The sequence below is a fragment of the Strigops habroptila genome, chromosome 1, assembly GCF_004027225.2.
Source record: "Strigops habroptila isolate Jane chromosome 1, bStrHab1.2.pri, whole genome shotgun sequence".
Taxonomy (NCBI): domain Eukaryota; kingdom Metazoa; phylum Chordata; class Aves; order Psittaciformes; family Psittacidae; genus Strigops; species Strigops habroptila.
Window position 1 is genome coordinate 44,358,019 of NC_044277.2, and position 27,090 is coordinate 44,385,108.

The 27,090-nt window shown below is 40.6% G+C and overlaps 1 protein-coding gene across 1 annotated transcript in view; it reads left to right on the forward strand.

Moving 5' to 3' along the window:
- The window catches only part of GAREM1 (GRB2 associated regulator of MAPK1 subtype 1), a 104,283-nt gene that overhangs the window by 53,868 nt on the left and 23,325 nt on the right, over positions 1–27,090 (forward strand). The window contains exon 3 of the mRNA XM_030502630.1: positions 23,522–23,652. Coding sequence (XP_030358490.1) covers positions 23,522–23,652 — 131 coding nt within the window. The remainder of the gene's footprint in view (positions 1–23,521; positions 23,653–27,090) is intronic.

Genomic DNA, 27,090 nt, shown 5'->3' on the forward strand with positions numbered 1-27,090 from the left:
ATTCAAGCAAGTAGTATTTATGGCCTGCATCTACCACTCTGCTATGCTTTCATTTCTTTATTAGGAAAGTGCCTTCTGATACATCTGAACATCAACCATCTAAGCTACTGGTGGTTGCAGTTGAAAATTGTTGACAGCTTAAGGGTGATCCGCTTTAGAATGAGAGCATGAAAAAGGTTAAAAGACAGGCGTCAAGCAGATTGCTGGCAACAGACATCAAAGATCTTATTTTCAGTTGGATATTTAGATTTGGGAAGCAAATTTAGTAATAGTTTACTTCTGTTTATAAATCTGAACATGAGTCAACAGTGTCATCATGTTGCCTCCAGGAAAGAGGAGGGGTGAAGTGTCTGAGATGAAACTTGGTTTGTAGGTTGATATGATTCTGGCATCAGCTGAGCAGCATGTTCACTTTTGACACAGAACTTAAGAAAAATGGAGACAACTGAAAATCTAGATTACCGCAGTAAGAGTAATCAAAAGCTAGAAAACACAGCCTCTGAAGGAAATAGATCTAGCAAGGGAGATATAAATGAGTTATTCCACGTATCCCAAAACATTTTCCTGGGTGTGAGGATGCCACATATTGTCATGAATTGCTTTGACAGTTTAAGAAATGTCCTATGTTGGAAGTTTTTAAGAACAGGTCAGACATTTGCCTTGGTTGGTTTGGACTGGTTTAGAGACAAAAAATTCTGCATTGGAAGTGAGAAAAGGGAGGGAAGAGGGAACCTTTGGACATCTGCTCTTGCTTTCTGTGCTTTAAGAACTGAGATTGTATAAAGCTGCATTCATATCCATTCTTTCTCATATGTGTGTGTTTTAGTATTTAAAAAAATAAAGTCAGACACAAAAACCAGATTTCTTATTGATCTGTATTAAAACAGTATTTAAATACATATCAAAATTAGATGTGTGGGAACACAGGAATATAAGTTATGTTTACAGGGTAGTGAAATACTATTTCAAGAAGCACCATTTCTGAAAAGGGCTTGGTTATCCACCCTGAGATTTTTGTCTGATTTCTGTGGTAAATGGACCTAATGTAACCAATGGGTATGTAAACCAGAGGCATATACAAATCTCCTCTCTTTGGGACTGATTTGACTGCAGCCAGAATGTGATTTATGGCTGGTTTTTATAGTGGAAGAGATACTGGGGGAAAAACAAGGTTCCTAGAAGAGGCACATAAACATGATAGACTGGAAAATAATATTGCTTGCAAACTCTGGGGGTTTGGAAGGGAAGTTAGTTTTATTCAGCTGTAGTCTCCAAGAGCTTTCCCTTATCAAAGCAGTGAAATTAAGCTATGTAATGTTAAAGCTGAAAAGAGCCTGCCAGACCAATTCACAGCAGAACTGGAATTGAAAGTAAACAAAATGGTAGCAATGAGCATGAGGGAAAAAATATAAATTCAAGTATAGAACTTCCTTCTCTGGAAATATTTCAGACAAGATTGATGGAGGAATTTTTTTCTACCCTTTGGAAAAAGCAAAAACCCATAAGCCTTAACCCAAAAGAAATGATTCATTACAATCCTCTGGCCTGTACTATCAAAGAGATAAGACTTAGATGATTACATTGGCTCGTTCTGGCTTCATAATTTATTTTGCAAAATGAGGGTGGGGGGGTGAGGGTGGAGTGGTAAATGAGAGATTAGCAGCTCTCATGGGAGTGAAAGGAGGGTTTTCCCATGACTGGCATTTTGTAATCGCTCTTTGAAAGTGTCTTTTTCATTCTGTGTGCTTGTTCTTTTTAGATCATTAATATTGATTCTGATGTCAGAGGAGCATCTTTTTTGCTTTTTCATTCTCATAGGAAGTAGGGGAGTGTCCATTAACATCAAGGGAATTCCTCTCAACTCTTGATTTTATTTTTTTTTCGTACTTCAGTAATTGTATCATTTGTTATTTTGTCTAACACCGCAGTTTCTGGAATCACAGAATTACTGAAGCAAGTTTCTTTCATTCGTAGTAAAGAAAAGCTGGAAACTACTACTATACAAATACATCTCAAAAGCTGCAGAATCCAAGAAAAAAGTGGAACCAAGCAGTTGCTGGTGTAGATATTTTTCATGTTAAATATATCATGAATTTATTTTGGGGTAGAGGAGGCTTGGCTTACACTTTTAGCATTTGTTAACCCCTCATAGGTAGAATTATGAAACTATACATCATGTTGAGGGAAATGGCAACAACATACTATATAAAGGGAAGTAGGTGATGTCAGAGAAAGAAGACTGCTGATTTCAAAATGATCCTGCTGGCAAGCTTATTTAGCTATGAAGAGCTCTCTGCAAATTTTAGTGTATCTGGAATTAGTAATCAACAGCAAAAAGTCACTGGCATAGTTGGGGGCTATAGTGCATGGTGTATAGGAAAGCTGGAGGAAGTCAGGCTTGTTCAGCCTGGAGAAGAGAAACATAAGGGTGGTAGTCTTCCACCAGCCAGAGGGGTTTGTAGAGAAGACAAGTGAGACTCTTCAGAGGTGCACAGTGTACATGATGTCCAACAGGGAAAATTCCACTTGGATGTGAGGAAAAGCTTTGTCACCATGATTGTGGTTTAAGCTGGGGAGGGTCCACCTAGAGGTGCCGTGGAGTCTCCATACTTGGACACCTTCAAACCTTGATGGAACAGGGTGCTGGGATCCACCTTTCAGATAAGTCTAGCTTTGAGCGGGAGATTAAACTTCATGACCTCCAGAGGTCCCTTCCGAATTAAATCGTATGATTTGTTAAGGACGTTACATATTGGCCCTGTAAGTACAGAAATCCCTTCCCTTTGTTTCCTGCTTATTATTAAAAGCTGAATCTGTACTACTGAAATTTTAGTTTGAAGGGGACATTTTTATTCTGACGCGTATCTCGGTTTATGACGTGCTGTTATGAGTTCGGCAGCAAGATGAGGAAAGGAATGAACCTGTTTTATCACCTGCAAACACTGGTGAAATTTCTTTTCTTTGGAAAGGAAGTTCTGTGGGATACTACAAGCTGCAGTGGTAAGGGTTGTAGCCATCTAGTTTCTCACGTTTCTCTGGTTCCCTACCTTCTGAGTTGTCGTATGAAATTTGGAGCTGATGTTCATATTCACTTTTTTCTCCCTTTCTGCTAGGAGCTGGGAATCTGTGTGGGAGGGTTTTTTTCTCCCCCTCCCTTTTCTTCCTTGTATCGTTCCAAAATAGTTCTTTCTAAACTTTACAAATACTGCCAGGAGAAAATTTGGCATATGCGTATAATTTAACTGTTCACTTATTCGTAATTGATGAGCATATGCCTTCAAAAATACTAAGAATAGTCTCATTTTTGCAGCTTGTTGTAAGGTTTATTTTGTATCTAATTTGTGAGTAATTGGCTATAGCATACGGTAACACTATTTTGACGTAAGATGCCTCAATTTGTTTTCATTTTTTTGTTGATTTAAAGGAATCTTTCTGCTTAACTGTTGGTGTTTTCTGGACACTTCTAGTAATGTCTGAGCCTAGTAAAGGAAGGTCTTGAGTTCATAGCTGAGGTTCACTTAGCAGATGGCCTTCCTTGGCGAACTTGCTGGTTCTCCTCCCCCTCTCTTCCCGCCTCTTGAGAGACAAGGTCTGAGTGCTCATGGCTGTTAACTTGTGAAAACTGGATCCTACTGGTTTAAGCCCTTATGCATCCAAGTTGGGAATACCCGTGTTAATCTGAGCAGTTGTTCTGATGCACACGGTTTTCTTCCTTCTTCAACCTCCTTGTCATCTTCCTTCCAGGAAATTTTCCCCACCTCTCCAGGTTGGCTCTTAGGCTAGTCAAACATCCACACAGTTTTTCAAGAGGTGGGCAGGTAGGAGCAGAAACCAAGTTCTGCATTTTAGGGTTTTTTTATTTTTTTTAATAAGGCTGAACAGCCTTTTGCCTATTTTTCGTATCATCTCCCCAAAATTATCTATAGCTCAAACTTTCTTGCAGTCAGATGTAATGACCCTAGTATACTTCAGCCTCACTCTTTCCTTTTCTGCATATGTGAAATCCTGAAGTCCCGACCCATGTCTCATAGCTCAGCATAGGTATCCTTGAAAGGTAAGTTAGTCATACATCCTCCTCTGAGGCGAGTGCATGAAGTGCCTGTACTGTGCTTGGGCACATTTGGACTCAGAAACCTAAAGCTGACAAATACCACTTTAAGATGACAAACTTCTTAGATGAGATCTTGGTGTTCTGGAGGAGTTCACAGGACGTGCTCGCTTTAGCATGCTTGAATAGCTTTGCTCTGTCACACCTGCTTCTCACACCAATGTCCAGCTTTGCAGCAAATGGCAAAAATCTGACATCCTGAGTTTTCTCATTGAGCAGTACATTCCATCCTGTTTAATGAAGTATGAACACAGATCTGCTGATCATGGTTTTCTTTGCGTGAAATTAAGGGGTTTTTCTCTGTTTATTGTACAATACTTGAAAGCAGTGTTATTTTAGTGAGCCAAAAACCTACCTACTTTATCCCTTACCAGCCTGAAGTGCTTTGAATTATTTAATATTAACCAAATTATTTTACTTAAAGTGCTATCTGAAAACAAATTCAAATATAGCTTTACCCAAGAAAGCCATGGAAACCCATTTATTTTTTTGTTCTTCAGCTGGAAACAAATGTTCTGTTCTCATACCATGTGAAACTGGAATAGATTCAGGTCAGGCAATGCATATTCATTCCTTGAGACTCCTTGACAGTTTTAACTACAGTCACTTCCCTCTCCAGCCCACTCCTTTCACTCGTAACTATGAGAATGGGAATTCCTTCATCTTTTGGGAATTGCTCTTGCATTTCTCCAAGCCTTGGTGGATAAAAATCTGCCAGAACTTTGTGGAACACATTTAGTATTGTATCCTTGGGCGTTGTGATATAAAAGTATCAGCATTCACCAAAAATGGCTTTTGGTGGGAATTTTTTTTCCCTGGGTTGTTGTGGACACTTTTATACTTTCTGTATTACTAAATTTGTTATGGGAAATATTAATCTGGGTGAGTCATGGTAGATCAGAAAGCCTTCCTTGGCTGTGGTCTAAAATGTCACTGATAAAACCTAAAACCTTTTCCTTGGACAAACGCAGCTATCCATTAGGCTGTAGTGGATGCTAATTAGTTATGTGCAAGCAGACACATAATGCCTTCCTCTCTGGCCTTCACCAAACATCTGATGGGAAATCTGTTCAGTACACTAGCAACTGTCTCTTTTCCTGGAAAGCCAAGAAATACCCATAGTGGGTGTTTGTATAATCTACCAGGTGTGGAAAATACTACATAAAAGTTCATACCAGCCCTTAAGTCGGGATGTGGCATTATACCCAAAGGAGACTGAAATCGGTTATTTGCTTTATTCATTTCAAAATTGTCCTTCTCTCGCCTGTGTACAATTTGAGGGTTCAAGTGGCAGCGTAAGAGTTGAGAAGGCTGTATTGTACTGAACAAAATGAGGGCTGTTCTCCAAAACCCTGTTCCCTGCTACACAGGGTCCATCTATACTGAAGGAAAGAGAATAAGTAACAACAGATTAGTTGTGCAGGGAACCACAAAACACATTGCCTGTATGGAAGATTTAGGCCTCTTCTCAACATTGAATTCATCTGCTGTTGAAAAGATCTCCCCTCCTCCCCCAGTGTTGTGTGAACCAACACCTTGTTCTTTTCCCTTTTATAATATCTGTTACAGAGGCTTAATGTGCTGGAGGTGGTTGGATATTTTTCTCATTAAAATTGAGGTTTTGAATAGTTACCAGGTCACCAAACTGGCTAAATAGCAAGGAGGAGGATTTAGCAGAGTCTGTGCCAACCATTTACAAATAAATCTCTTGGGGGTCTCTAACCATTAGTGAATCCAGCCATCACTTAGATTTGAAGGGAGATTAAGGATTACAAATATTTTATAAATCTATTTTTAACTTCAATGCCATTACACAAAAGTGAAGACTTCTGTGCTACTTTTTGACCCTTTCTTACCTCCAGCAGCAATCTGGAATGAATGATTTAGTTGGGTAGACTGAAAAACTATAAGTGTGTCTACTCTGTTCATACCCAAGGCATGAGAAAGCTGTCAGTGGTGTGGCCAGTAATGTGTCGGTACAGTAAAGAAATTTTGGTAGCACAAAAGGGGAAGAAAAGGGTTTGCCTGGTGAACTTTGAGTTCATACCAGTTGTGGGTGGATATTTTCAACTTTCATGGCTCTTTGTCTTAAAACAAGTCTGAGTACTTGTGCCCTGATTCTCATGGAGGAAGAGTGGCCTTCATGGGATACCGCAAATATCATCATCTTCTGACTTGGTGTAACATCTGGTAGGGAAACATCATCCGTACAACATTTGCCATCATCACCCTAGACACAGGGATTTCAAATGACAAGAAGTTGCCAGGATGAGTCTGTGTAGGAAGAATTAAGTGTTTGGACACAAGATGATGAACCTGCCTTCACCTACCGTATGTATGTTGCCTTCTCCAAACTTCTGGGTAGCCTGTTCTTGACAGTGAATAACTACAGAAACTCTGTGAAACGCTGTCACAGAAAAACCCTGTGGATGCACAAGCAGCATCCTTTAGTTCCTCCATGCATTACACCTTTTCCTCCATTCCCCTCTGTGTCATCTGCACCAGTTGCTTGAACCCTTTTGCTATGCCAAGTAAATTCAATTCAGTCACAAAGCAGTTTAGGGGGAGGAGGGGAGGCATGATGACTCCAGTTTATAATTTGGTGCTTTTTAAATATTAGAAATAAAATCCTGAAATGATATGTAAATGTTAATGAAACTTAGCTGGGCTAAAGGCGTTGGTTTGCCTACAAATGCCATCTGGATATCTGTCAGCACAATGTTTATTCTTAATATTATTCTTTCAACCTGCTGTAAACAATTTCAATGGCTTCTGGATTTCCCCTTGATACACAAATGACTCTTCAGTGCTGATCCTCCCTTTGATTCTCTGTACCAGTTCTAATGCCAAATGAAAACAAAACTCCCTTTTGTGTAATAGCTTACCTGCGTCTCTGCTCCTATGGGACTAGTCCTGACAGGGAAGGAAATACAGCCCCAACCTTCTCTCTGCCACCAGCCTTCAGGAGAGTGTTGTCAAGTCACAAGAGTGCAGAAGGTCAAGGTGGAGACCTGATCCTTGAAACCTGTCTCCAAGGCACCAGCTCTGGCACCCTGGGCAAGGAGAAAAAGCAGGGCAGAGGGTGAACTGCAGCTTGCCCCTTCCACTGCTTTGTATAAAGCCTTTGAACCCTTGCCCTAAGGGGAGCCAGGGTGCCCCTGCAAGGCAGGGGGCTTCTAACAATGCACCCCTTGTGCTGGCTGGCTTCTCCAAACACTGCAGCATCTAGGATTATCCTGTAAATTGCCTGGTGAGAAGGAACCCCCTTTTGGTGTAAGAATGATTTCCTAGTCATGGTGATGGATGAAGCTGAAATAAAGCAGTTTAATTTTTAGAAAACTGTCGACCCTGAAAGGATTGAGCTGCTATTTTAATTAATGTAATGAGCAGACATTATTCGGAAATCATTAAAAGAACATATACACAGCTCCAGATCCTGCTGTCTGATGTGTATCGATGAAACTTTTCTTGAACCAGAAGGATGCAGGTTAATTTTTTTCTGCTAAATTGATGGCAGCGTAGGCAAGACATTTTGCTGTTGCTTTGTATTGCATTTCCGTCACCAGGAAGTTTGTAGTCAAATACATGCTATTAGTATAAGTGTGGGTGAATGTTATGAGTGAACATTCATAATGATCTCTTCATACTTGTTTGAAGTTAGAGTTGGCAGAATGAATTTTCACCTCCACCATTTTTCCTTTGGAATGCTGACCTGTTGGAACTATTGCAGGACCATGTTGAGTTCAGTGTGAAGGTTGTGTGTTTGTTTTTTTTTAATTGAAAGGCTTCTCAGATCCACAGTGGACATAGAAAATTATACCATACAATAACTGATGATTTAAAACTAGAGCATATAATGTATAAGATGAGTATGCCCATGCATTTCATGCCCTGCTGGATTTGAAGCAGTGGCTGAAATTTGCTTTCCACATTCACAGTTCCCTGACCAGAAGGGTATATAATCAGCTGCTCTGCCTCAAAGATTATATTTGGAGCACTTTATTTTTTTCTTGTTTATGTATATACAGTTCTGACTGTGGCAGAAAGATTAATTTTGTATCCAGGATATGAGAGACTGAATTCAAATCATTAACTCGAATGAAACAGAAGAGGGGGAGCGTGAACTCAAGTTGCTCATTGGGATGTAGGGTTGTCCCTAGTTGATGGCACTTGAGTGAGCATGCATGTGGGCATCAAAGCGCTGGGAAGGTATCTCAGAATAATTCTGCTGCACAAAAGAAAGAAATAACTCTAAAACTTCAGATCTGTACAAGGAGTGGAAGAGTTTAACCAAGTTTCTGTATACAGAACTGTTCTGTACACTCAGATATAAAGAAAGAGTTGTCATATTCTAACATTTTTACTATTTAAAGGCAGAACTGTGTTATAAGGCTGAGTCAGATGACCCAACAGTTGCTCTTTTTCCCTCACTTCTTTCCATCAATGCTGCTTGAGTTTGGCCATGGACGTGGAATCAGGTTTCATAAGAGAAATGAAAATCTTATTTTCGGACAGATGTTGGATATCAAAAGCAGAAACATGTTAGAAAGCTTGATCTGATGAGGTATACATATGGTTTAATTTTTCAGTAGAAAATGTAATTAAATTGTCTGGCATCCCTGCATTAGCCCATAGTGCTTCATGCTGTAATCTCGCACGAAGATCTGAAGTATGTGGTTTTAATATTTCTGGTATATGTAAGCTGTTAATATTTTAGCTTTTCTGTTGTAAAGGAGTGGTATCTGGCTCAATTTATTTACTATTTAGCCTTCCTTTTTTTCACTGATCATTACAGTGGTGTGCTATATGGTCATAAACTCATCCTCTATTATTATTCTGGGAAGAATGCTTTTTAACTTTCATTTCTCTCAATATTAATACTAACTCTAAAGCTTTTCTTAATGGTAGAAGAAAAAAAAATTTAAGTAGCGTAGGTTTCTTTACATTTCATACATTTACTATGGAATTTGGGTCATACTGAGTTCTAGCTATACTACTTCCTAGAGAACCACAGAAGATATTTTTAACATATTCATTTGCTTGCTTTTCCTTCAGAGGGAAATAATTCCGAGTGAGGGAGAAGGGGGAGCAGGAAGGAATTGGCACACATGATGTTTGCCAGGGAAGAAGCAAGTAAAATAACAAAGGGCGACGCTAAGCCTTCAGCTCTGCATGAAGATGTATGTGCACAGGCTTCCCAGATCAGCTGTCTGCCATGTCCTTGGACTTTCCCTAGAAACCCTGGAAGTGAGGCACGCAGGGTCTGCCCGCATAGCACCGCGGATGTGCAGGATCCCAGCGTGTGCTGCCTTGCCCATTTAACAGTAGTGGGAAAGGAGCAGGAGCCCAGCATGTGATAGTAACCAAGGAATGCCCTTGTTGATAGCAACAAGGGCATGTAGCGATAGGACAAGGGGGAATGGATATAAGCTGAAAGAGGGTAGGTTTACATTAGATATTAGGAAGAAAGCCTTCACTTATGAGGGTGCTGAGACACTGGCACAGGTTGCCCAGAGAAGCTGTGGCTGTCCTGTCCCTGACAGTGTTCAAGGCCAGGTTGGACGGGGCTTTGAGCAACCTGGTCTGGTGGAAGGTGTCCCTGGCCATGGCAGGGGGTTGGAACTAGATGCACTTTCAGGTCCCTTCCAGCCCAAACCATTCAGTTGTTCTATGGCTGCCTGCCAGGAGTCCCTGGAAGATGTCCTGCACTGCTGAGGATGAAACCCAGCACTTGCCGTATCTGCCTTACTGCTGTCAGGCATGCTGATTCAGGGAAGCAGATGTGTGTGATAGTGTTTGTGACACTTGTATGCCTTCATTCTGTTTGGATGTACCACTCCTCTACTGTGGAAAATGAAAAATAGCCGCCTTTTTATCATATTGCAGGCATTTGTCACTTCGTGGTGCTTGGCTATCATAAGGCTCGTTTAATGTGCATCAGATGGAAAGTGTGCAGGGTGGTTTTCTGACTCCTGTCCAAGAAAAATCTTGAGTCAGCTGGCATACAGCTTTCTGAGAGTTTGCTTAACTGAGCCTTCCCAGAGCTGGCACCTGAGCTGCCTGGTCAGCCATGAGCAGCCTGTAGCAGGCAGGAGTGCAACACTAGGGTATGGTGAAGGTAAGATGTTAAGTAAATGTTGTAGGTGTTAAGACTTCCAGCCACTTGGGTAGTTCAGAATGAAGAGTGGCTGGGGATGCCTGCATGTTGTGCTCAAAGCAAGCAGAGTGATTGCAGGGAAGAAAGGTGAGAACCTTGGAAATGCCGTTTTGACATTACTCAGTCGGAGAGAACCCAGCAGATAAAACAACAGATTGTGAAACAGATTGTATCTGGCTTGGCTTAGCTGGTCACAGTCTTTCCAGTGTTTTAACTAAACATCTTTTGTACTAAGTTAGGCAAGCAGGCATTGAAACAGTGTGTAGATAAGCCTGTTAGCTGTGGTGCTGTATGTCCAGTCAGAGTAAGCCAGGCTACTTTCCATTAACTCAGCATCTACTGTTGGCCAAGCTTATGGGTGGTAAAGACTGTCACTTCCAATGGCAGGGTTTTGGTGGGATAGACGCTCTGTCCCCTCAAGGCAACTCAGCATGGTAGGAGGAGGTGGCAGGCTGAAGGGACAGGAGAGGTGTTTGGCTGCTTCCTCAGAGGGGGTGACCCTTCTCCAAGTGATCATCTGCGGGATGATGACTGCCTCTGTGTCTGTGGCGGCTTGCTGTGTGGGAGGCCATGGTTTTGCTCTGTGTGGGTACACAGTAGTGCACTTGGGAAAGGAAGGAAAGGACTTGTTTTAGCGAACTACTGCTTCAAGGAGCACAATTCATGTCGTTTTAAAGATGGGGTTTCTAAATGGTGTCTTTGCCTTTCTGCTCCCTATGTTCAAAAATCTCAACTGAAAATAGTCATTTCCCTGAAATGAACATTAAGCTGTTGGGAAAACTTTCTCAGTACTTTGTGATAACTCTAGCAAAGACTGATCTGTTGATGGCTTTTGGTTTTGAGTTACTTTTAGCTTTGGATGTCCCAGTTTTTCTTGTCTCTAAGCATCATCTGTCTCTAGATATCTACAGTAATGAATTCCAAATGTCTGAAACCCTAATATCCTTTTTCCATCCATGCATCTTCACAACCTTAAATCAGTGTGCTAAGACAAACTGCCCAGAATTGATTTAGTTTCAATATTCAAAGAGTAACTTTTTTTTTTCTTGAACCAAAAATATTTATAGTATTTCTTTTCACCCCAGAAGTAGATTTAAGATCACCTTGTTTTCAAACTAAAGTTCTTTCACAGAAATTTGAAGCACAGAATTTCTCTGGAGCATTTGCAGCTGCTAATGTTAGCTTGTGTACTTAGAAATCAGTATATAATAATATATCTCATGATAATCTAGCAGCTGGGGAAGTCCATGTTGATTCAAAGACAAATAGGCGGCGAGCCACTCTCATAATTACCACTTCACAGCCCTTTCTGTGAAAGGCTACAAAATGGAATTGGTGCAAAAATGGCTTTCAACCGGAGATGCCCTAAACCAATATTAGCAAGAAGGTTTCACTAGAAACAGATACAGGATAAAATATTCAGTAGCATTTCAAAAAGCATTAGCAAGGCATAGTACAACTCTTTAAATCATAAATTATCATTTACATGGAGAAAACAAAACCCCGTAAGTGGTCTTCTGAAAACACTTTTGAAATTAAACCGCCCCATGTGTAGTCTGTTATTTTCTGTTGAGCTGTCTTAGGCTAGGCACTGCTTTGCTAACTGGTTTTGTTTGTCTCTCAGCAAGCTGGCAGACATCTTACAAGAGGGAAAAATTGGCTGGGCTTTCTGTTTCTTTATATATTTTAGATTCAGCTGTATTAATTTGAACTGCCAGAGAGGGGTTTAGATGGTACCCACCTTATTTAAGGTAATGAAACAAAATATGTGCAACGGAATGCGTTCAAGAGAACTGAGGCAGATGTGTATCTTGCTTAGATCTGCATTTTGGATTTATCATCTGCCTTTTTGAATTGCAGTGAAAATTAAATGAAGAGGCAGTGCTGAAGCAGTGTGCTCTTACCCACCATCTCTATTCACCCACCTTTTCGGCTCATCTCCTCTTTTCCGTTTTTTTGTTTCTTCCTCCTTTTTTTTTTTTTTTTTGATGACACTATAGCACATGCTGTGAACATATGCCAAAATACTCATTCTTGAAAGCCGCCTTCATTCATCTTGAACTGTTATTGAGAGGTTTGTCTGCTTTGTAGATAAATTGCACAATACTGAATCAATGTCCTCTTATACTGGAAACCAGACAAATGATTCTGACAGGAACTCTGTTGCATTCATACAGAGTGAGTGAAGAGATGGCTTACCTCATGCAGAATACAGGTATCAAAACGCCTTCTGCTTGTCAACTGAGGCGATGATATAAACGTGGCTGCTGATCCTAAACCAAAAAACTTGAGAAATGTTTGCCTGCTGCAAGTTACTTTGCATGCTTGGTAGCTATTCAACGTTATAAGCTACTACATGGATTTCATTAAGGTGATTTTCAGATCGTGTATTATCTTGGCTCCGCGCTTGTTTTAAATTCTCTTTAATATAATTTTAGCTGTAGCATAAATGTACTTAACACTGAATACTCTCCTTGACAGGAGACCTTAGCTGAATAAACCAGATCTATTGTGTAATTAAGAAGTTTCTTTGGAAATTGGCTTAATTTCAGTTTTAAATATGTTGTCTAATTTGTTCCAGGAGTAAAGTGAGCTTGTTTTTCAGAACTTGCTCATGATTGCTGGTGGTCAGAGCTATAATAAATTGAATTCCTTCCTAATTTAAACACTTTATAAATACATAAGCTAAGCTACAGTCGTCAGCAGGCATTGACAACACAAAGTGATAGTACCTTTCCCAAGAAAATTGTCACATAGAAGAACAGCAATGCCTCCTTTCCATTGGTGATACACAAATGTTGGGAACTAGTAAGTGACTCCAGTAGATTGAGTGCAATACTTCAGTAGGTTTAAGTTGAGGGAGGGAGGAAGAGAAGGGAAAAAATACAGACTTTGCTAGAGCTTGTAAACCACATGTATATTCACCAAGCAAATGAGATACGAGCTTTGAAACAATAAGCTGCTCTATAGTGTACAGACGGTCTTTCAGGATACCAAGCCCAGGCACTGAAGTCTCTCTCCACATTGATAAAAATGTCTCAGTCTGAATGAAATATGTTTATTCTGTCTCATGTAAAGCCTTGTAAGCTACCAAGAACTAACGGAGCTGCTGACTCAGTCATTGTTCCTGGTTTTTACAACTCCTCCCATTCAGTTAATTAAAAAACCTGTTCCTGAACAGGAAACAAAAGCACTTTTTATACAGAATTGATCTATGTACATTTTCAGGATTTCTGCTCAGTGAATGCACTTTTTCTTTAGCTTTGTTTGTTGCAGTGCAAGTGCCTGCCAGAGGCACTGCTATCGACATAACTGTCCTTCTGGGGTGGAATATTTCACTACACACCGTCCTACACTCATGCTGGGGACAGGCATAGGACAAGGTCAGAACCTGAAAGGCACAAAAGGCTGCTCAGCGAGCAAGAAAGCAATGAATGGTGCTAAAGTCAGGCCATAGAAATGGGGATACTCACGTGGGAGTAGCAGGAGGAAAAAAGATCTGTCAGCAAAAGAACAGAAAGCATAAGGGGTTTATGATTGAAGAAAGTGTCTTTGCACCCTGGCAGAAACACTAAGATCTTAAGTTTTGGTGAGTGTGGACTTTGAAGCTTTTGCAAAATAAATAAATAAACTCAGTAAGGCAAAGTTAATGATTAAACTCAGCAGTTGCAAAAGCTTCAACTTGCCAAGAAATAGAAGAATGTGTATGAAGTTGTTTGGAAAAGCCACTTCTGTTCTGTCAAATCTGTTTTTTAAGAGTTGAGTACCAAATCTGAAAAGCCGTGTCTAGTGTAAATCCACAAGTCACTTGAGGTTAGAACCTCTGCAATCCATGTTATGACCAAGGATGGAGTTGGTTTTTTGTGCTCATTCAGTACTTGGAGTCACACAGATTATGAACCACAACTGCACCATTGCAGTGGTGACATCAGCCTAAATGGAACAAATTTGTGTTACTGTGTTTTCTTCAAACTAATGATTAGAAATTTTGTTTTGATTAAAAAAAAAAAAGTGATTTTGCTCTTTCTGCATTGAAGAGGAAGTCTTACACATTCATAATTCTACTGAAGTCAGTGTTAATGAGGTGAGGGAATCCATGGTGTAAAGGCAGAATTTTTTGATGCAGCTGTGATATAAAATCCCAGCATGCTTCGCTAACCTTTAACAGGTATTCTAATAGGGTCTGTTTGAGTCTGCTTGAAACTAGTAATATTAATTTCAAATGCTAACCAGGAGTTTATTCTGTTACTCTCATCTCAACTTTCTCTGTGCTTCAATTAAATGTTAATCTATTGTAGGCAACCCTGTTCTTTTAATATATGTATGTCTTGGGATGAGTGTATACTGATGATTTGGGAGATCACCTAGTTAAGAATAGATCTAAAGGCAAATTAAGAGTCTGTGCTGCTGCTTAATTTTAAATGTATGTGATGCCGTTCACTAAAATAGGAATATCTAACTTGGGCAGAACAATATAAGATGCTGTTAAGGGACTTGTCTGCCATCCAGCACAAGGTTTGATGTTCATTTTGTATTTTGCATTCACATATCTAAGCTGGGTTGCTACTCCTTAAAATTCATTTTTAGCCCTGAATCAGTGTTAATGTATAAATGAAACAGTGAAAACAAGCGATTCAAAGTGCAGTAAGAACTGTAACCATGTACTTTTTCATCTTTGGTTCTACCTCATTTTCTCTTCCAGCTGTTCATATAGAGGACAGCTGGTTTTGCTAAAGGCTTCTGTTAAGTGACAGGTAAGTTGGCTTTACCATCTTGTCAAATACTCCTTTTTGGTGGCAAGCAATTCCAACAGATGTTCTCGTAAGGATCCTGGATGCTACTGTAATAGGTCGGAGCCATAAGCTTTCAGTGATTCTTAACCATTTTCATTAACTGAGGTCTAAGTGGGTATCCACTAAGTGGGTACCAAGGGAACAGCGCTAGGAGTCACGTAAGGAAAATCTTTTGTTGTTGGGCAGCTGCTGTTAAACACAGTCACCTTAACAGTGTCTCATGCAAGCTCTGGATTGGCTTGGTTGGGCTTTCTGTAACTTTTCTCTCATTCTCTTGATGACTTTTTGTGCTGCAATCTGAATAAGCTCTAATATTCACCAGGAGAGCATGCCATCTTCATGTGCATGTCTTTATACTCTTACTGTTCAACAGGAAACTAGCAACAGCTTTTGTTAATAGTAATTAGGAAAGTCAGACAGTGTAGTAGTCATTGGAGTCCTCTGTGTGGTCACTTAAGCATGTGAACTAACATGCCACCTATGGAATGTTCTTGGTGTCTGTTGGCAGACCATGGGAAAGGAATAGAATGGTGTTAATTACAAGTTAGATCAATGATAACCCAGTTAGTAAGTTAAATCTAATTAAATTACTGTCCAGACATTCAAACATGTGACTCTGTAAAATGGAACATTTCATTGTGGTAATCTTGTATTTGTGATGATAATAACTTATGAAACAAAGGTTAGAGGTTAGGCTTGTTTTCCCTGTCTGTCTTTTTACATCATCTATAACCCAAAATTCCCTCTCATGCAATATATGTAAGTTAAATCTGCTTTAAGCTATCATCAGTCACAATTTGAACTGATTTTTCTTTGTTATGCTGCCAACAAAATTGAACTTTTTTTTTTGTTATGCAACTTAAGAGTCAAAAGTAAGATAAGAGAAAAGAGAACACTAGTCTCTACCATCCCCTTTGCTCTGCCAGCATAGGATTAGAGGTTTTGATTAGCAAGCATTGCATTGCTGTGTGGGAAACTTGGTTGGATTCCCTTCCTTGATCTCCCAAATGGTGCCTATGCATATGCACAGGTGATGTATCAGCATGCTGATGCTCTGCTTCAACATGTCTTACCAGGTTGCGATGCCTGACTCATTCTCTCTTGGTTGAATGGGTATTTGTACCACAGACATAACGTAGAGAGGAATAAAGGCATTTAAGGCTTCAAAATCTTTGTAATACTTCCGAGAAGTAAAACTATTCATTCTGAAGGGCTCCTTCCCCATGAAATATTGCACAATCTCTAGTGACTGAATGTGCCTTTGTGCCTTGCCCTCTGTTTTGCAGTGCCATAAGTTTAGCTCCAGTACACTTGATGAATTCTACTTGTATTGTTTACTTAGATATGTCTCTAGTTCATGTTTCATCTGGGTTTTTTTAATACATTCCTAAAATTTCCAGAAGATTGGGTACAGTGGGGACACAAGAGGTCCTCTTTTTCACCCCTCTCCCTTCCCTCAAGAAGTACTGACAGGCAGCTCTTAAAAAACTGAAGCAATATTTCAAAGTCTGTTTAATAGCTATTTCACGATGATTACAATAATAAGATTCAATTGTAGCTTTTCTAGTTTGTGGCCCAGTCATTATCCTTTGGAAGCTGTGTACGTAAGACTCTTGTGTATTTTCCTGCTGTATTCTCTACCCTTTTATGATTTCGTATATTCTTTCAGCAGGCTACAGTATGAAAATAAACACAGAAATTCCTATGAATAACTCTTCTCTCTCTGTCCCCCAAACCTTTTTTCAAAAAGCTCTCAGAAGATACCAGTGCGGCAGATGAGGATTAACTTGTACTGCTAAGTTGTCTTACTCCTTCTTTTATTAAGGGGATGAGCTTGTAGAATTGCATCTGTGTTGGTTTGCTGCTGGGTCCCAACCTAAGGTGCAATCAGTAGCTCCTTCAACAAGAAAACCAGAGGTGACAGAGCAGGTGATGTGCCTTCCTGTCGTCTCTGTGAATGGTAGGGCTGGGAGCCTGTCTGCACTAGTTCGTTTGCAGACTACTGTCTGTTCCTGCTGCTAAAAATGGATCTGTAATTACATTTATAGCTGCAGTTTCTCTCTGCGATGAGTCTTTTTTCCCCCCTGTATTGTCCCCTGTGCCGTGGAGGCCCGGCAGCTCCAGAAGACCTGAGCATGCAGACGCTCTTCTCTCCTCTGGAGAGCTGGGAACAAACACTTAAGTTTCATCAAGCTAGAAGATGACAAAAGTGAAGCAAGGCATTTATTTCCCACTCATCGTTACTTCTGCATGTCTGCCAAACCTTTTCACATTTACTTAGTGATAGGTCCCCAAAAGAGCTGCAATATTAACTTTACACATTGGTTCCAGTCATTTATTAGATGTGTCAAAGATGTGATGGATTCTTTTTTGTTCTAACTTTTTTCAGGACAGCTACAGCCACTGCCATGACAGCACTTCTTGCAACAACAAAATGCCACATGTAGGTTCTGTGCAAAGACATACTGGCAAATGTCAATTTAAATAAAAAAACCTATTTAAGAAAAAAAATTACATGTTGGTGTGAGTGTTAGGTTACATCTTAATCTATTATTTTAGAGTCTTTGGTTTGCCATGCTCTCTTTTGACTGGCTGTCTTTTCTAAGTAGTAGGTAGGAATGAAATAGCTCACTGTATGATCTAGTTGATGGAGTGATAAGTGAGACCATAAACTGAGATTTCCTTCCATTGCCCTACACTGAGACAAATTCGTTTCTATGTCAGCTGTTGAGGGCAGTTGTGTACACAGTCAGCTGAAGACTGTACAGGTCCACGGAAGAACCAGGTGTGCTGAAGTGTACTTTCCAGTTCATGCAACCACATTTTTCTGATATACAAGAAGTCACCTCTCTGTGCTCTTCATTATTATGTCTTATTTATGCTTTAGGCTTATGCTCTTTAACTCTGCCTTTTTGGGGAGGAAAACAAAGTTATTTCTTATCAGGTTGATGCACAGGAATGCTGAAAAGTGTAGACAAAAACTTGTCTTTTTCCAAAACAGTTTTACTCTGGCAGGTAGAGAGCCTTTTCTTGTTCAGTCAGCTCTGCTGTTCTTTGAAATACTGAAATGCAGTCAGCAGTCAACAAATAATACGAAACATAAACCTCTGCAGTACTTTTGCTACCCTGCTGTGCCATCTGCACATTCTTGAGAAGCACTGGGCTTTGCATACCGTCTTGCATAGAGAGATGTGAGACTTAGTAAATAATCAAAGCTGCTGAAAGACAATACAACTTCTGCCTCCTTGGAGAATCATTTCACAGCTAAGCAATTGAGCAGATGTTTCAGTGACCTTCCATGTTTCCTACTGAATGACATGCAGCTACTTTTTTCTTTTACAGAATTTTTTTCATCTTTTCTTTTTGGTATATAAGCATATACGTGCTTTCATCAGTAAGGATTCCCTTGGTCTAGGCACAGTACAGGTGCAGTGCAAAATGAATGTTTCTGTCTTGGAAGCATTCTGGACTGTTGGAAATGGCGGGACTGTTTGGTGGCAGGGGGTAAATCACCGCAAAAAAACAAGGGATCTTACATTGCAGAAATAACCTGTGTGAGGTGGTTAGAGTTGTGAACATACATAAGCCCGCAAGAACCTAAGCAGTGGAGGCAGCAAAAGCAACCTGAAGGCTTGGACATTAACCAGAAAGGGCTGGTTAATGCCCCTGCTCACAGATGTTGAAGGGCCAGCTTCTGGCTAGAAGGAAGATGGACTGATTCTCCTGCTACTACTGAGTTTTAATAAATGTCTCTATAAACTGGAAGATAAGCCGTCGCTTAGGTCTTTCCCTGCCTTTTTATCTTTCTGGACTCATTTCCAGCAGTACTGGATTTACTGTCTTTGCTGTAAGTACCTTCACAGAGAAATAAGAATTCATAATCTGCAGAGATAATATATACTAGATTGAAACTGTTCCAATACTGTGCCTGCCAGAGGCCAGACTGAAAGATAAAGACATATAGAGCTTGTTCATTACTCCCTTGCACTTGGCTGCAAGGGAGTAACTACACCTGCCCAGTGGACCGTGTAGGTATTACAGATTTTTGATCTTTCAAACCTGCACTGATTTAGTGGGGAAACCTTTCATTATTCTTTTTGTGCTAGTAAGAGAGAAGGGTGAACTTCTATAGAAGTACAGTTTTAGCTTTAGATTTTCTTTAAATTTTTGTTAAATTCTTAATTAACATGCAGTTAAATTGCCTTATGATTTAAGCTTGCTGTCAGTTTTGTAAAGTCTCCTGATGAAATCATGCGTCTTGCGAAGTGTAATAAAATTCCACTTTAACTTGCAGTCAAGCCATATTTATGTCCATTTAACTTATATTTCAGCCATGCTGTCTTTTTTTATGACAGCTTGAACAGAGACCGGGGAGAAGCATAATAAGAAATTGTCTCCTTCCTCCCTATTAGTTAGTTACTTGACATCTGGCTCAAATGTGTATTGCAGGCCCTGCTTCAGCCCTTCTTTCTCTCCTTCCAATAAAAAAGTCTGCCTTTTTCCATGAGGAAATAATTCTTTTTTTAAGTCTATAGAAAATCTCAAGTTATAAACCATCTTTTCCAAAGGAGAGGCATTTTAATATCTAGCCCTGACAGCTTCCATGCACAGCATACTTCTTGATTTCGTAACAGGAGGAGATTAATGCTGCCCTTCTATTATATGCTTTGGGATCTGTGTGTACTCCTCTGTAGTCAACCTCCCCATGAACTGCTGCTTATTAGCAGTGAAGGCACAGACGGCTTTGTGTTTGCGCGGCTCAGCTGAAGGAAAGGGAGGATGGCACAGACAGCGACATAGATGGTTCTGAGCATGTCTTTGTACCGAAGCAAAGCTCCAGCTGATTTATTTATTTTTTTTACAAGAACATGTGTAATTCTATAGTAGATAGTAAACCCTCCTCCCAGTAGACACAGCCTAAAGCATTTGTTCGGTGCTGAGGAATGTGGGACTTTTTTGTAGAAGTTTGGATTGTAATTGGTAACCGGCCTTTTCTTGCCACCAGACTGGACTGTCTATTGTTAAATACATAACAGTCACAGTAAAATAGTAGTATGCTTCCAAACAGAGTAACTAGAGAACCTAGAATTAAAGACCACTGTCTCATTCAAAGTGCTGGATGAGTATTGTCTGTATAATGTATTATTATTCAGTATGTTGTTTTCCTTCCTCATTCATGTGAATTCATGCTTTGTTACTGTGCCCAACTGAATTTCTGCTCTGGAGTGAGAGTTCTCAATTTCTTTCTGAACTAGCAAAGTTTTATCACTGCAGTATCTCACAGTTTCAAAAAAAATAAAACCCTATGTAGCTTCCATGCAGTACCCTATTCAACACCGTTCTGCGCATAGGGAGAGTATTAAATCAAAAGTAACCCCACTGGACTTACATCTGTCTGAGGTGACTCAAACTTGCAGTGGTTTGAGGTTTTTTTCTTCAGGGAACTGGGAGTATGAAATGCCATTATAAATTGTAATCACAGCTGGCCTCAAATAGTAAGCCACAGCTGGGAATCCTGCAAATCAGACTGCTGGATCCCAGACTGGGCAATCAGTTAGGGCTGCACCCAGGTGGCTGTGTCGGTAGTCACAGAGGACAGCAATTGAGAAGTAAGCAGGAGAGACCAACAACCTCAAGTCAGCCCATGGTGAACGAACAGTGTGTGACAACTTGTAAAATTTAAGAACATCTTGCCTGTAGTGATTATCTGTGAAATACAGTCATTGGCTCTGCACTCCGGAGTAGTAGTTTCTCTGTGCTGTCAGATGCTCCCTGGTGCAGCTCATAGTCCCTGCTGCTGCATGGTGTCTTGGCACATTCTGACTTTATGTAGGAGGAGGTCTGACTTCACTGAGCTGCCCCCCCAACTCCTGAATTTCCTTTGCAGGAAAGTGGGATGTCTGCAGGGGGAAGGACCTGTGGAGCTGAGGAATGCATCTTCCTCTTGACTAGGCTGTGGCTGACAGGGAAAATCTTGAAACCAGGACTTACATGGTCTGTATGGTGGAATGAGGATTGAAAAGCACAGTTCTCCTCTCTTCGTTCCTTGTCTGTGCCTCAGGCATCAGTCACAACATGCTTTCCAGTGTCAGTTAACTGAGCATCTCCCTGATTCCCTGAGCCCAGAGGTGCCAGCTGCCTGGCCCCTCTGTTGCTTTGTACCAAAAAGTCTGAGAGCAGACAGGCTGAAGAATTCAGCTTTAGGGTGCTAAAATGTTTCTGTTGAGTACTTGAAGCATTTTTCCAAATGCTTGTCCACTGTCAGGTTTCCTGCTGCTACCCACAATGTCTGCTAGGTGTAGCTTTGTCACTCTTAATCCCCTGAATCCTGGAGGTAATGGAAAGTCTGTGGAAGAAGAGGTTGCTAGATTTTTTCAAGATCGAGGGTATGTCTACAGTGAAAGTTTTGGATACATTCAGTAAGCAATTAAACAAATATACAAGGAAGAAAAACCTCTGGAGCTACTAAGCCCAAAGATACCTCTTCCCTGCTCTGGGCGTCTTTGAGCCGTGAGTTCCTCATAGAGGTGTGGAGACTCTGGGTGGTATTGTTAATTGTGCTTAAAGTCCTCCTTACATGGCTGTCCTTTACTCCTGCCTGAGGCAGAATGCTGCATGAGGCAGACCTTTGGTGTGACATGGAGAAGACATCCCGTAGTCAACTCCATTGCTGTAACATACTGGAGGAATGGCTTCGGCAGGTCAGACCAAAGGTGCTACTGCTTCTACCCCAGTGTTGGTCTTCAAAGTACATGAATTGTCTTGGCTGAGCTTCAAATGATAGTGTGTCCTGAAGCAGACACAAAGTTAGGAAAACTCCAAGGCAACTGATTTTTGAAGTGTGATGAAGGTTACTAAACATTTGCAAAAGACAGTCTTGCAGTGGGAAATACCAGCATCTTTATTTGCTCTGGTTTTAATACTTCAAAGTTACTGTGGTCGCTTTAGAAAGACAAAATGTATGGAAGGGAATAAAAGGAAGTCCTCAGTTTTGAAGGTTGATATTTAGGTTTACAACCACAGTACTTGAGCATACTGATTAAAAGGTTGTGTCTCTGTCAGCAGGGTGCTGTGGTTAGGTGGAGGAGCTGAGCCTCTTGGTCTCACACCTCTTAGTAAGCATGTGTCTGCATGCACCTGGCAGGGTGGTGGGACAAGTCTTTCTTATGGGGCATCAGGGCTTGCTGAGCTTGCATTCATTTCCTCCTCTGCTGCCAGGTGGCCTGAAAAGTTTAGTGTGGGTGAATTCTCCAAATATGTCACAAATGTCTCAAGGCTAACGGGATGTATAGGGGCAGCAGGGTGTTGTGCACAAAAATGCTGAAGGAGTGAGAAAATATTTCTGTAGGTGGCTGACATCCTGATGCATCACATGTGTTTTAATGAAGTTGAGCACTGTTTGGGAACAATAATCCAGTGGCTGCATGCGTTGCTAATTTTAAAATATGATTTACAGGAGAACCACTAATCATTGATTTTACTCAGCCTTTTTCTCGTTTTCTGCAGTTGTTTCTTACATCGAGTCTTGCTGTGCTGTTCTCTTGCTGAGACCGGCCTTTAACTTACAATGTTTCTAAATTTGGGAAGATAGCTCCACATATTTTAAGTTTACGTCATACAAGCAGCAAGGGTGTCCATCTAAGCTTTCATTATCGCTGTATTTGTAAAAGAAAGCTTTTAAACTTTGTGTTCATAGCGCACAGAGGCAATTGATGTGCCTAGCTGTCCCTGGCAGGTCTGCCCGGGGCAGCTGCCTCCGCGTTAGTTCTTGGCTTTTACAAGACTTAGGAAACTTAGGTTTTCATGCTGGGGGGAGATAGAGTCAGCAAGAAACACTTCTTTCTAATGCTCTTCTGAAGGCAACCACCTTCAAAAGGGTTTTAAATGTGTATGCTTTAATTTCTTATGTTAGCTAAAGTTCTCGAACGGCTTAGTTTATGATTAGGGAAAGTTAAATGCTATTCCACTCTTGGGGAAGCCTAGGAGGAAAAAGGTTTTAGCCTAGCATTTTTTAATAGCTGCTTGGTGATGCTGAAAACAAAGGCAAACCATTATGTTTATTGTTTTGGGGCTATATAGTAATGGGTGTGTTTTCTTTGTGTAAAACTTGTAATAGTAAGGGCCAAAAATTGCTATCTGTACAGATACTATTACACTGAATTAAGTACATGCAGACAAATCCCTCCATAGTTATTTACTATTTCTAGACAGCATGTGATAAAAGGATCTTTTTTAACTTAACTTCAGCTGCCACACATGGTTTTTGTTCTGACCTGGTGAAATGGGGTGCCTTTCGTGGCAGGTTCAGGAGACTCTCTGCAATCTTTCCTCTTCTGGTTTGGCTGCTACTAACTGGAAAAATTGACCGAGCAAAATGGTGAAGAAGTTGAGCCAGCAGTTGCCACAGTGACAGTTGTCCAATATAAATATCTTACAACTCTTCTGTTTATCATCTGTTTTCAGGGCAATTTAAGCTGCTGGAACAAGACCGAGATATTAAGGAGCCAGTGCAGTATTTTAACAGTGTGGAGGAGGTGGCTAAAGCATTTCCTGAACGAGTTTACGTCATGGAGGAAATAACATTCAACGTTAAGGTAGTCCCTGAATAAATATTTATCCCTGTCTAAATGATTAACTGTTACAACCTTTATATACATGGCAAGTGAGCAATGGTGCTGTGTGGGAAGTGGGATTTTTGAGACAAACGAGCCTTTAGTGTTCTGCATTCAGTGATGGTGCTCTTTGGGATCATTTTTGCTGTCTTAAATCAACATGTCCTCCAAGGGCTCTCCTGTCCTATGGCACTTTGGGGAGCAGTGCTGATGATCCATCCAATAATTCATCTAATTAGGATGCTTCTGCCAAATTTTAAACAAATGTTGTTTGTTGCCCCTTTTCTCGTCCCTCTCCAGCAGTGTGAATTTTATTCTCTGCTAAGGAGCAGCTGCTCAAATCCCTGTCCAGAAAGCCTTATTCTCAGAGAGCACACAGGGTGAAATGATGGGGTTGCTTGTCTCAAAATTACTGCAGCTAAATAGCATTGTGAGTAAAACAAAAAGAAACACAAAAGAGACTTATTCTCAGTGTGCATGTGTATGTGTGTTTGCATGTGCATGCCTCTTGGGCTCATCAAAGGGTCAGCAATCCCATGAGTGTAAAAGAGCTTGCTGTCACCAAACAGCAGTGCTGTCAGTGCAGTGGCATGAAACAGTGAAGACAGAACTTGTTCTTCCTTGTCCTTCCTGTAATGTGTGACACTACACAAGGTAGGTCAGCTCTGCCAGCAGAGCAGAGTGGTCTTCAAGCTTGTCTGTTTGCTTCAGTTGATACACCACTTAAGACTGGTAGAAGACCATCCTAGAGCAGGGATGCAATGGCACAGATCCACATTGTATTCCCTACAGGGGAAACTGGTTGACACTGCTGGTGCAAAACCAGTATAGTTTCCTGGTCGTTTGTGTAGTGAGGTGGGGCTTTGTATAACAACCTTTTAATGGCTTTTTCTCTTTCTTGTACTGCCAGATTTGGGGGTAGGTAGTCCTCAATTTTTATAGGTGTGTAACAGGATTAAAGATAGCTGTAAGTGCGAGAGTTCATCAGTTAATTCATTTAGTGACACAGGCTCATGCCTTTCAAGACAATATGTTGTTTTCATTTATACTCTTCATTAACCTGAACCCATAAAACAGAGCCTTTCATGAATGAAGGCTACATGAGAAAGTTGGAACACTTTTGTGTGTTTAGGAAGTAGTTGGGCAACTCAAGACAACAAGAAAATTTCATTTCTACCCAGGAAAATCAGTCTTACCATGGGACTGCTAGCCTTATCCAGTGCTGTGCCATTATTTCTCAATTGATCAATTACGAAATCAGGAGAGTGGCACAGTAAAATGTGTAGCTTTGACTTTATAGGGAGAAAAGTATTTGTCTGCAGGCTCATTTAAATGTAAATGTTATATCTTGAGTTTAATATGAGTGTTCTTAAAACTCTTTGTCATATTTAGCAAACTGAGAAATAAGCACAGCTCACCGTTAGATATCAAATCCATTTTTAGAAGGTGTTATAGTGATACTCCTTAATGTAAATAACAGTAATAATAATTCAGGTTTAACCTATTTACACAGTTGGCAGTGTTTCTCTTGGCAGTTTTTCCAGTTTCATAGAAGTCTATTCCAAGGTTATCATCTTCCAAAAAATAAATGAACTTAACAGGATTTATTAAAGTGTTTAAGAACCCTTTACATGCAAGAGAATTATGTATGCTAGAATTTTAATATAGGGGAGATCCTGTCAAACTGATAAGAGCAAGGGTGGAATACTAAGTAAGTTGATCTCTGTCCAATGCAGCGTTGCCATTTAAATTCAGAAGAGAATAACAGAAGGTAGCTAATCTGATGTAAAAAGAAAAAAAAAAAAAAAAAGCCTGAAATATCTGATGAAGCATTTAAGATGAGGAGTAACTCTGAAGTCTGGGAATTCTTTCTTGTTCCAAACACTTAAGTCTTTCATGGATATTCTTTGAAGAAAGAGCCTGTAGAGTTACAAGGTGCCATCAGGCAGGCAGGCAGTCACTGCGTGATTTTGTCTGTGCTCGTTGAGTTCTACCTGCATGTGCCAATATGCCATGGTTATTGTTCAGCTTGGTGCAAACATTGCTCCCTGGTGTAAATCTTTTGCTGCTCTGGTAGGATTTTACAGGTAGTGCTGCTGTTCAGCAAACTGCCTTCTTGCTGTGACGGGCTGTGGGATCTTTTCCAAGGGCGTTACTTTTTTTTCACTTTGCATATTAGCTGCTAAAGGGAAAGATAAACCACCTTATCCTGGGAGGGTGAGATGGGTCTCCCTTCCTTCCTTCCCCTCGGTTTTCTTCATAGGATCATAGAATGGTTTGGGTTGGAAGGGACCTTAAAGGCCATCTAGTTTAACCCCCCTGCCATGGGCAGGGACACCTTCCACTAGGCCAGGCTGATCAAAGCTCCATTCAGCCTGGTCTTGAACACTGCCAGGGATGGGGCAGCCACAGCTTCTCCGGGCACCTGTGCCAGTGTCTCACCAGCCTCACAGGAAAGAACTTCCCAATATCTAATGTAAATCTATCCACTTCCAGTTTAAATCCATTCCCCCTTGCCCTATCAATACTCTTATAAAAAGTCCATCTCCAGATTTCTTGGAGGCCCCCTTTGGATACTGGAAGGCTGCTTGTTTTGTTGGGGTTTTTTTTCCAATTAGGCAAGCTTTCTGGGCAGTGCGCTGAGGCAGGGGCTTTGGGACCTGCCTGGTGTTTGAAGGAGAGCTGTAACACATGCCATCAAGTAGAGCTGGGAGTAGAAGTTGGAGTCACTTTTCGCAGCATAGCAAACAAAAATCTTCTATTAAACCAAACTTCTGTAATGGCTAAACCAACTTTGGTAACTTTTTTGGACATGTGTATGTATCAGGACTCTGTTTGGACACCCAGTCAGTTGCCTCAGGTTCCTGGTGGCTGCCAGCATCTACACAGCAATTTAGAGTGTTCTGGAGATAATCTAGTTTCACTCAGTCCATAGGTATTTAATCTGTTCCTAACTGAAAATTGGAGGCATTCCATCTTCGCTGACCAGATAGATAATAACCTTTTTTTGTATTAATATTCAGTGCATAATTGCAGAGAATTTTATGTAACAACATTACACTACAAAGATGAGGATTTTTTTGATTCTCTATGCTAGGAAGAAAAATATTAAGAAAGTTGAGCTACCCCAGGGCTGAGCTTTTGCTGAAGCAACAGCAGTAGATTTCTGCAGTCGACTCTCTGGTCCCATACAGATGGCAGTCTGTACAAATACCCAGGAAGCTATTTGTATTAAGGCTTAAAAGAAAACTAGGAACAAAACCCCCATGTCATACCGAGGACAATTCACAAAATGTTCTCTTCCAAACAGCAATCTATCTATGTGTGATAGATTGAAGATTGAGCAAGCCATGATTTCCTGTACTCTAGAAAACAGCACACTTAATGTTGCAGGACCCTTCAAATCTTCCAGGATATCAT